General features: G+C 33.7%; 1 protein-coding gene across 1 annotated transcript in view; it reads right to left on the bottom strand.

Annotated features, from left to right (window-relative positions):
• Positions 1–3,965: 3,965 nt before the first annotated feature.
• The window catches only part of LOC133653307 (polyhomeotic-like protein 2), a 23,608-nt gene continuing 15,073 nt past the window's right edge, over positions 3,966–12,500 (bottom strand). Inside the window, exons 6-7 of the mRNA XM_062052455.1 lie at positions 5,037–5,118; positions 3,966–4,973 (exon numbers count right to left, since the gene is read on the bottom strand). Of these exons, the coding sequence (XP_061908439.1) occupies positions 4,819–4,973; positions 5,037–5,118 (237 nt within the window). The 3' untranslated portion in view covers positions 3,966–4,818. The remainder of the gene's footprint in view (positions 4,974–5,036; positions 5,119–12,500) is intronic.

The following is a 12,500-nucleotide window of genomic DNA, read 5'->3' as shown; positions in this document are numbered from 1 at the left end:
ATTACACCTGAGTAATTGTGTGATGATGTCATTACTGCCACAAGTGGTGTAAACATGTATTACAAGTGAGTACTTGTGTGATGATGTCATTACTGCCACAAGTGGTGGACACATGTATTACAAGTGAGTACTTGTGTGATGATGTCATTACTGCCACAAGTGGTGGAAACATGTATTACAAGTGAGTACTTGTGTGATGATGTCATTACTGCCACAAGTGGTGGACACATGTATTACAAGTGAGTACTTGTGTGATGATGTCATTACTGCCACAAGTGGTGGACACATGTATTACAAGTGAGTACTTGTGTGATGATGTCATTACTGCCACAAGTGGTGTAAACATGTATTACAAGTGAGTACTTGTGTGATGATGTCATTACTGCCACAAGTGGTGGACACATGTATTACAAGTGAGTACTTGTGTGATGATGTCATTACTGCCACAAGTGGTGGACACATGTATTACAAGTGAGTACTTGTGTGATGATGTCATTACTGCCACAAGTGGTGTAAACATGTATTACAAGTGAGTACTTGTGTGATGATGTCATTACTGCCACAAGTGGTGGACACATGTATTACAAGTGAGTACATGTTGTTACTACATGTAGTTTTATAAGAAATAAAAGTGTGTGTTCCTGTCCTACATCAGGATTGTGAATGAGAGGCAAAATTCTCCTTGAGTGTCATTGGGAAGAAGAAGTGTGTTAAATACATTTATCTCCAATTCAAACATTCTTCCTTTTCAGCAACTTACTCTCTGATCACTAATCAACTTCTAGGTCTAATTGGTGAATGCTATTACTGCACTGTGAAGGTGTACTTGTACATGCAGATGTGTACTTCTACATGCAGCTGTGTACTTCTACATGCAGCTGTGTACTTGTACATGCAGGTGTGTACTTGTACATGCAGGTGTGTACTTGTACATGCAGCTGTGTACTTGTACATGCAGATGTGTACTTGTACATGCAGATGTGTACTTCTACATGCAGCTGTGTACTTGTACATGCAGCTGTGTACTTCTACATGCAGCTGTGTACTTGTACATGCAGATGTGTACTTGTACATGCAGCTGTGTACTTCTACATGCAGCTGTGTACTTGTACATGCAGATGTGTACTTGTACATGCAGATGTGTACTTCTACATGCAGATGTGTACTTGTACATGCAGATGTGTACTTGTACATGCAGATGTGTACTTCTACATGCAGCTGTGTACTTCTACATGCAGATGTGTACTTGTACATGCAGATGTGTACTTGTACATGCAGATGTGTAATTGTACATGCAGTTGTGTACTTTTACATGCAGATGTGTACTTCTACATGCAGTTGTGTACTTGTACATGCAGATGTGTACTTGTACATGCAGCTGTGTACTTGTACCTGCAGCTGTGTACTTGTACATGCACTTGTGTAGTTGTACATGCAGGTGTGTAGTTGTACATGCAGGTGTGTACTTGTACATGCAGGTGTGTAGTTGTACATGCAGGTAGTGTGTGTAGTTGATGGTGACACTTTGCCGCTAAACACTTTGCTGCACGTCTCTTGGTTGATTTCTTCCGTGTGTGTTGATGTTTTCTAATGATTCACTCCATTAAATTAACAAGAAATCACCTGCTTGTCCTCCTCTTTTTTTTTTGGGACAGTTTTTTTTAGGCATGCTTGTTTTAAGCAGATACCCAAAACTTCCTACTTTTCAAAACTGATAACATATTTTTTTAATGTATTTTTAACTGGAGGTTGTCTTCCTCTGCACGATGAACGCCATGTTTGTTTACAACAGTAGAACACGGACAGCACACATTCAGGCCCTGCTATCATACATTACAAACATACATTACAATCACACATTACAATCATACATTACAATCACACATTACAATCATACATTACAATCATACATTACAATCACACATTACAATCATACATTACAATCATACATAATCATACATTACAATCATACATTACAATCATTCAAATCATTAACGAGGTTGAGCATTCACAATTTTATGTCAACAAAAAAGTAAGACAATACAAATGAATGGGCTTATCTTATTTAAAACAACTTGTATTCCTCCGATAAGGATAATAATTCAAGGACTTTTCTATTTATTTTTTTACCAATGTGAGAATTTGGGTTTCAGTTTAAGAATTAGATTTTTATTTATCGAAAATGTATCTTAATAATTTCTAGGTTGCTATCCTTCATAAATATACCAAGTGTAATGTCTTCTGTCGTAAATGGGAATATTGTTTGTTTGTTTATGAGCTCGGGGAAACTTTAGACCTGATCAGTCCACGCATGCGCGAAGGCTCCGTCACTTCCTGTCAAATTGGTTTACGGTAGTTCCACTTTACTGTTGTCATGGCTTTCTTTTTGTCATCTTTAGTTGAACAACAATGTTGAATAAAAGATTGCATTCACAACAAACGTGGTTTAACAATATAGTATGTGCTGTAAAAGTTGGTAAGTCTACTCTTTGTTAGGCTGCAGATATTAAATGTAAGTTAAGTCTACTCTTTGTTAGGCTGCAGATATTAAATGTAAGTTAAGTCTACTCTTTGTTAGGCTGCAGATATTAAATGTAAGTTAAGTCTACTATTTGTTAGGCTGCAGATATTAAATGTAAGTTAAGTCTACTCTTTGTTAGGCTGCAGATATTAAATGTAAGTTAAGTCTACTCTTTGTTAGGCTGCAGATATTAAATGTAAGTTAAGTCTACTCTTTGTTAGGCTGCAGATATTAAATGTAAGTTAAGTCTACTCTTTGTTAGGCTGCAGATATTAAATGTAAGTTAAGTCTACTCTTTGTTAGGCTGCAGATATTAAATGTAAGTTAAAAGCCCCGTTTAGGAAAAATCAACATTTAAAAAAGTACTGGACCCCGACTTAAAGAAGTGTAAAAACTTATTGGGATGTTACCATTTAGTGGTCAATTGTAGGGAATATGTACTTCACTGTGCAATCTACAAATAAAAGTTTCAATCAAAAGTAGCGCCCCCGTGCGTCAGACATTGCAAATGACAAGAGTGAAAGTTGTTGAAATTGTGGCGGTAAAACTCCTTGATCTTTTAAATGTAGTCATTATTCATTTTTATATTCTTCTCTTTTACTACGAGGAAAGCTCTTCTCACGAATGAAACGTTACAAATTGTGACGTCACAGAAGCCCCGTCTCAAATGGTTAGAAAGGGAGTGACGTAGTCTTCGCGCATGCGCGGACGGATCGGAAAAACTCCCTTCGAGGAGCTTTTTTGTCGGATACAATTAATGTTATCGAATTCATTGTAATGACGCCACAGTTACTGATATCAGCCCGATAATGATCGTCTCTGATATGTTAAAGCGTTCTTTAAAGATACCGGCCTGATTTACGCAGCTGCCCGATCCCTCTGCGCATGCGTCATATGCAGCCACCCTCCCTTCCCTGCTTTCCGGCAGTTTTTCCTAAATATAAATATTTAGTTTATATAACTGGTTGGTGAAGATACAATAATATTTACACAGTGGCAGTTTTGTCTAACATCACCAAAGATAACGTACTGAATACTTACAGTATGTACATGTCATCTTTTACTTTTAAAACATTTGTAAGTGGAAAAAAACAAAACCACATTGTCATTATGGGGTTTTGTGTGTAGAATTTTGAGGACAAAATAGTTTTAACTCCAAGGCTGTAACATAACGTGGGAAAAGATGCACTAAACTCATTACTGCCATCTAGCGTCTTGCAACTGTAACTGCAGCCCAAGTTGCAACTGAGACTCAGACACGTGATCAGAGAACTGGACATCTTTTTTTAAATGTTGCAATAAAAATGTGATTTTATTATCAAAAGCAATGAACTTGTATCAGCACACGTGCGGGTTCAGAGGTCAACAGCGAGACGTGCAAATATTTCCTTTCAGTTCACAATATTTTCACTGGTGCCTTGAATTATTACACTTCACACACCGAGCAAAACATATTCTGTTTATTAAAAGCTATACAAAAACTTCAGTCTTTGAAATGAAGAGTCACTAAAAGTGAGGAGTTGAGGTCACACATTGCATCATCAAGGACGTAACATGATTGGCAGCCAGATTAGCACTGCCTCATGTGTCCTATGGGGAACTGAAACTGAAAGTTGATGATTGGAAATGTCATTCAGTGTTTGGTCATCCTTGATAGGAAGTGATGGATCAACTTTTATATGGTTGGCAAACACGAGTCGTGTTGACAACGAGGAGACGTCGTGTGGCAGATCAACTTTTATATGGTTGGCAAACACAAGTCGTGTGGCAGATCCACTGCTATGGTTGGCAAACAGGAGTCATGCAGCAGATCCACTGCTATGGTTGGCAAACAGGAGTCATGCAGCAGATCCACTGCTATGGTTGGCAAACAGGAGTCATGCAGCAGATCCACTGCTATGGTTGGCAAACAGGAGTCATGAATATAACTGAGTCACTGAAATAAAAACCTAGAAGACATTTCCCCCCCTGGATGATACAGAAAGTATGAGAATGTGTGAGCTGCTGCCTCCCTCCTCTTCTTTACTTACATAATAGCTCTACTACCGTACTATAAGCCACTACCTTTTTACCTACACTTTGAACTCTGCGGCTAATAAGACAGTGCCACTCATTTTACGGTGCCAGGAGAGAAGGACAAAAACTGGATTCCCTGTCCAAAAAGGCAAGCAGACCAGGGAGAGAAAGGGAGCACATTTGTCCAAATAAAGGAGAATAATTATCAATGAATGAAATAAATAGAAAAGATTCATTAAATATGGTATCAGACGTGCCAAATATGGGCATGGATGAAGGCGCTAGAAGTCTTTGAGCAAACTGATCTGAGCGGCGATCTTGAGTGCGGGTCCCAGTTTGATGTTCATGGCGCCCAGCAGGTGGTCCTCCTGCAGCAGCAGCAGCGCCTGCCCGTCAATCTCCTGACCACGGAACTCTTCTGCGATCTCCAGGCAACCTGCGTGGCCACAAGACAGACGCTTAAACACCCACCTGTGTCTTGGCCCCGCCCCCCATGCACCTGGCAGCGAGCAGATAAAACCATGGACGTGGTCCACGTTCCAGTGGGCGGGGTCACTCGGGAGGAAGTGGGGGTCGGACTTCTGCACACAGGAAGACATCACTTATCACCCACAACTCATAAATATTATTCTTCTCAGTTCACTTCCATATTAAACTATTATATTTAATAAATATTATTCTTCTCAGTCCACTTCCATATTAAACTCATATATTTAATAAATATTATTGTTCTCAGTTCACTTCCATATTAAACTCATATATTTAATAAATATTATTGTTCTCAGTCCACTTCCATATTAAACTATTATATTTAATAAATATTATTGTTCTCAGTCCACTTCCATATTAAACTCATATATTTAATAAATATTATTGTTCTCAGTTCACTTCCATATTAAACTCATATATTTAATAAATATTATTGTTCTCAGTTCACTTCCATATTAAACTCATATATTTAATAAATATTATTGTTCTCAGTCCACTTCCATATTAAACTCATATATTTAATAAATATTATTGTTCTCAGTTCACTTCCATATTAAACTCATATATTTAATAAATATTATTGTTCTCAGTACACTTCCATATTAAACTCATATATTTAATAAATATTATTGTTCTCAGTCCACTTCCATATTAAACTGTTCACCTGGACATCTACACACTACACCAACAGGAATACAGAGATGCCCTCAACAATGCACGCACTTCCCACTACTCCTCCGTCATACAATCCGGCAGCAATAACCCCAAGATACTCTTCTCTACCGTAACCCAACTCCTCAAACCCATGGACACCACCACCACCTCATTCACCACCAGCAAATGTGAAGAATTTTTATCATTTTTTCAATCAAAAATCAACACCATCCACTCTGAACTGGCCGCCTCCTCTCCCACCTCCTCCCCTACCCCCAATCATGCCCCCCCTTTACTCTCCAACCACCCACTCAACTTCTTCTCCGAAATCACCACAACTGACCTATCCTCCATAACTTCTGGTATGAAAGCCTCCACCTGCATCCTCGATCCAATCCCATCCACTTTAGTTATAGCCTGCCTTCCCTCACTCTCACCTCTCATCACCACTATAATTAACTCCTCCCTATCCACTGGCTCTGTCCCTCCTGCCCTCAAGCTGGCTGCCATCACCCCCATCCTCAAGAAATCCGGTCTCGACCCCAACTTCCCCAACAACTACAGGCCCATCTCCAACCTCCCCTTCCTCTCTAAAATTCTCGAACGTGCAGTTGCCTCCCAAATCAAATCCCACCTTCTCCACAATAACCTATACGAAACGTTCCAATCCGGCTTCCGCTCACTCCACAGCACAGAAACTGCCCTCCTCAAGGTCACCAACGACATCCTCCTCTCCGCCGACTCTGGTTCCCTCTCCATCCTCATTCTCCTCGACCTCAGTGCTGCCTTCGACACCATCAACCACTCCATCCTCCTATCACGCCTCCACTCCTCCCTTGGTTTATCCGGCACTGCCCTCTCCTGGATGAAATCCTACCTCTCTGACCGTCAGCAATTCATCTCAATCAACAACTGCACCTCCTCCACTGCCCCAGTCACCCACGGCGTCCCCCAAGGCTCAGTACTTGGCCCCCTACTCTTCACCATCTACCTCCTGCCCCTCGGTCAGATCCTCCGCCACCACGGCCTTCAATTTCACTGCTATGCCGACGACACACAACTATACCTTTCCACCACGACCATCACCCCAGCCACCCACTCCACCCTTACCACCTGCCTCACAGACATAAAAACCTGGATGCAAAAAAAACTTTCTAAAACTCAACTGCAACAAATCTGAAATAATTATAATTGGCCCCGACTCCCTCACTCGTTCCACTCAGGACTTTTCATTAAACATCGACGGTTCCCTTGTCACTACCTCCACCCACATCCGCAATCTAGGTGTAATCTTCGACCCTACCCTCTCATTCCTCCCCCATGTAAACCACATCACCAAAACTGCATTCTTCCACCTCAGAAACATTGCCCGTCTCCGGCCCTCCCTCACACCCTCTGCTGCCGAAACCCTCATTCACGCCTTCATCTCATCCCGGCTAGACTATTGCAACAGCATCCTCTATGGCATCACTTCCAAAACCCTCAATAAACTGCAATATGTCCAGAACTCCGCTGCCCGCCTGCTCACCGGAACCCGCTCCAGAGAGCACATCACACCTGTCCTTCATGACCTCCACTGGCTGCCTGTCAAATACAGAATCCCCTTTAAAATACTCCTCACCACCTACAAGGCACTCCATAACCTGGCTCCACCCTACCTCTCTGACCTCCTCCTGCCACACGTTCCGTCCCGTTCCCTCAGGTCTAGTGATGCTGGCCTCCTGGAGGTCCCCAAGACCAGGCGCCGAACCTGGGGCGACAGGGCCTTCTCCGTGGCTGCCCCCTCTCTCTGGAACGCTCTCCCCAGGCACATCAGAGAAGCCCCCTCCCTCCCTACCTTCAAAACCACCCTAAAAACTCACCTCTTCACATTAGCCTTTCCAAACTGACCCTGCCCTTGGTGTTTATTATTATTATATATTTTTTTCTTTTCTTAGTTTCTTTTCCTAATAAAGTTGTTTTAATCCCCCCCCCTACACGTGTAAAGCGACTTTGGGTATCTAGAAAAGCGCTATATAAATCCCAGGTATTATTATTATTATTATTATTATTGTTCTCAGTTCACTTCCATATTAAACTCATATATTTAATAAATATTATTGTTCTCAGTCCACTTCCATATTAAACTCATATATTTAATAAATATTATTGTTCTCAGTTCACTTCCATATTAAACTCATATATTTAATAAATATTATTGTTCTCAGTACACTTCCATATTAAACTCATATATTTAATAAATATTATTGTTCTCAGTTCACTTTCATATTAAACTCATATATTTAATAAATATTATTGTTCCCAGTCCACTTCCATATTAAACTCATATATTTAATCAATATTATTGTTCTCAGTCCACTTCCATATTAAACTATTATATTTAATAAATATTATTGTTCTCAGTCCACTTCCATATTAAACTATTATATTTAATAAATATTATTGTTCTCAGTCCACTTCCATATTAAACTCATATATTTAATAAATATTATTGTTCTCAGTTCACTTCCATATTAAACTCATATATTTAATAAATATTATTGTTCTCAGTTCACTTCCATATTAAACTCATATATTTAATAAATATTATTGTTCTCAGTTCACTTCCATATTAAACTATTATATTTAATAAATATTATTGTTCTCAGTTCACTTCCATATTAAACTCATATATTTAATGAATATTATTGTTCTCAGTTCACTTCCATATTAAACTCATAAATTTAATAAATATTATTGTTCTCAGTTCACTTCCATATTAAACTCATATATTTAATAAATATTATTCTTCTCAGTCCACTTCCATATTAAACTCATATATTTAATAAATATTATTGTTCTCAGTTCACTTCCATATTAAACTATTATATTTAATAAATATTCTTCTCAGTCCACTTCCATATTAAACTCATATATTTAATAAATATTATTGTTCTCAGTCCACTTCCATATTAAACTATTATATTTAATAAATATTATTGTTCTCAGTTCACTTCCATATTAAACTCATATATTTAATAAATATTATTCTTCTCAGTCCACTTCCATATTAAACTCATATATTTAATAAATATTATTGTTCTCAGTTCACTTCCATATTAAACTCATATATTTAATAAATATTATTGTTCTCAGTTCACTTCCATATTAAACTATTATATTTAATAAATATTATTGTTCTCAGTTCACTTCCATATTAAACTCATATATTTAATAAATATTATTGTTCTCAGTCCACTTCCATATTAAACTATTATATTTAATAAATATTATTGTTCTCAGTTCACTTCCATATTAAACTATTATATTTAATAAATATTATTGTTCTCAGTCCACTTCCATATTAAACTCATATATTTAATAAATATTATTGTTCTCAGTTCACTTCCATATTAAACTCATATATTTAATAAATATTATTGTTCTCAGTTCACTTCCATATTAAACTCATATATTTAATAAATATTATTGTTCTCAGTCCACTTCCATATTAAACTCATATATTTAATAAATATTATTGTTCTCAGTTCACTTCCATATTAAACTCATATATTTAATAAATATTATTGTTCTCAGTACACTTCCATATTAAACTCATATATTTAATAAATATTATTGTTCTCAGTTCACTTCCATATTAAACTCATATATTTAATAAATATTATTGTTCTCAGTCCACTTCCATATTAAACTCATATATTTAATAAATATTATTGTTCTCAGTCCACTTCCATATTAAACTATTATATTTAATAAATATTATTGTTCTCAGTCCACTTCCATATTAAACTATTATATTTAATAAATATTATTGTTCTCAGTCCACTTCCATATTAAACTCATATATTTAATAAATATTATTGTTGTCAGTTCACTTCCATATTAAACTCATATATTTAATAAATATTATTGTTCTCAGTTCACTTCCATATTAAACTCATATATTTAATAAATATTATTGTTCTCAGTTCACTTCCATATTAAACTCATATATTTAATAAATATTATTGTTCTCAGTCCACTTCCATATTAAACTCATATATTTAATAAATATTATTGTTCTCAGTTCACTTCCATATTAAACTCATATATTTAATAAATATTATTGTTCTCAGTACACTTCCATATTAAACTCATATATTTAATAAATATTATTGTTCTCAGTTCACTTTCATATTAAACTCATATATTTAATAAATATTATTGTTCCCAGTCCACTTCCATATTAAACTCATATATTTAATCAATATTATTGTTCTCAGTCCACTTCCATATTAAACTATTATATTTAATAAATATTATTGTTCTCAGTCCACTTCCATATTAAACTATTATATTTAATAAATATTATTGTTCTCAGTCCACTTCCATATTAAACTCATATATTTAATAAATATTATTGTTCTCAGTTCACTTCCATATTAAACTCATATATTTAATAAATATTATTGTTCTCAGTTCACTTCCATATTAAACTCATATATTTAATAAATATTATTGTTCTCAGTTCACTTCCATATTAAACTATTATATTTAATAAATATTATTGTTCTCAGTTCACTTCCATATTAAACTCATATATTTAATGAATATTATTGTTCTCAGTTCACTTCCATATTAAACTCATAAATTTAATAAATATTATTGTTCTCAGTTCACTTCCATATTAAACTCATATATTTAATAAATATTATTCTTCTCAGTCCACTTCCATATTAAACTCATATATTTAATAAATATTATTGTTCTCAGTTCACTTCCATATTAAACTATTATATTTAATAAATATTCTTCTCAGTCCACTTCCATATTAAACTCATATATTTAATAAATATTATTGTTCTCAGTCCACTTCCATATTAAACTATTATATTTAATAAATATTATTGTTCTCAGTTCACTTCCATATTAAACTCATATATTTAATAAATATTATTCTTCTCAGTCCACTTCCATATTAAACTCATATATTTAATAAATATTATTGTTCTCAGTTCACTTCCATATTAAACTCATATATTTAATAAATATTATTGTTCTCAGTCCACTTCCATATTAAACTCATATATTTAATAAATATTATTGTTCTCAGTTCACTTCCATATTAAACTATTATATTTAATAAATATTATTGTTCTCAGTACACTTCCATATTAAACTCATATATTTAATAAATATTATTGTTCTCAGTTCACTTTCCATATTAAACTCATATATTTAATAAATATTATTGTTCTCAGTTCACTTCCATATTAAACTCATATATTTAATAAATATTATTGATCTCAGTCCACTTCCATATTAAACTCATATATTTAATAAATATTATTGTTCTCAGTCCACTTCCATATTAAACTCATATATTTAATAAATATTATTGTTCTCAGTTCACTTCCATATTAAACTCATATATTTAATAAATATTATTGTTCTCAGTCCACTTCCATATTAAACTCATATATTTAATAAATATTATTGTTCTCAGTCCACTTCCATATTAAACTCATATATTTAATAAATATTATTGTTCTCAGTCCACTTCCATATTAAACTCATATATTTAATAAATATTATTGTTCTCAGTCCACTTCCATATTAAACTATTATATTTAATAAATATTATTGTTCTCAGTTCACTTCCATATTAAACTCATATATTTAATAAATATTATTGTTCTCAGTCCACTTCCATATTAAACTATTATATTTAATAAATATTATTGTTCTCAGTTCACTTCCATATTAAACTCATATATTTAATAAATATTATTGTTCTCAGTTCACTTCCATATTAAACTCATATATTTAATAAATATTATTGTTCTCAGTCCACTTCCATATTAAACTCATATATTTAATAAATATTATTGTTCTCAGTCCACTTCCATATTAAACTCATATATTTAATAAATATTATTGTTCTCAGTCCACTTCCATATTAAACTCATATATTTAATAAATATTATTGTTCTCAGTCCACTTCCATATTAAACTATTATATTTAATAAATATTATTGTTCTCAGTTCACTTCCATATTAAACTCATATATTTAATAAATATTATTGTTCTCAGTCCACTTCCATATTAAACTATTATATTTAATAAATATTATTGTTCTCAGTTCACTTCCATATTAAACTCATATATTTAATAAATATTATTGTTCTCAGTCCACTTCCATATTAAACTCATATATTTAATAAATATTATTGTTCTCAGTCCACTTCCATATTAAACTCATATATTTATTAAATAGTATTCTTCTCAGTCCACTTCCATATTAAACTCATATATTTAATAAATATTATTCTTCTCAGTCCACTTCCATATTAAACTCATATATTTAATAAATATTATTGTTCTCAGTCCACTTCCATATTAAACTATTATATTTAATAAATATTATTCCTCTCAGTTCACTTCCATATTAAACGATTATATTTAATAAATATTATTGTTCTCAGTCCACTTCCATATTAAACTATTATATTTAATACATATTATTGTTCTCAGTTCACTTCCATATTAAACTATTATATTTAATAAATATTATTGTTCTCAGTCCACTTCCATATTAAACTATTATATTTAATGAATATTATTGTTCTCAGTTCACTTCCATATTAAACTATTATATTTAATAAATATTATTGTTCTCAGTCCACTTCCATATTAAACTATTATATTTAATAAATATTATTGTTGTCAGTCCACTTCCATATTGCAATGCAGAAAGAATAATACATTCTGGCAATATTTATATCATGTGTATACATGTAAATAATTAGCCATTTATACACTTTCTTTATTGATATATAT

This window comes from Entelurus aequoreus, linkage group LG07, assembly GCF_033978785.1.
Source record: "Entelurus aequoreus isolate RoL-2023_Sb linkage group LG07, RoL_Eaeq_v1.1, whole genome shotgun sequence".
Taxonomy (NCBI): domain Eukaryota; kingdom Metazoa; phylum Chordata; class Actinopteri; order Syngnathiformes; family Syngnathidae; genus Entelurus; species Entelurus aequoreus.
This window is presented reverse-complemented; position numbering and strand designations above follow the sequence as displayed.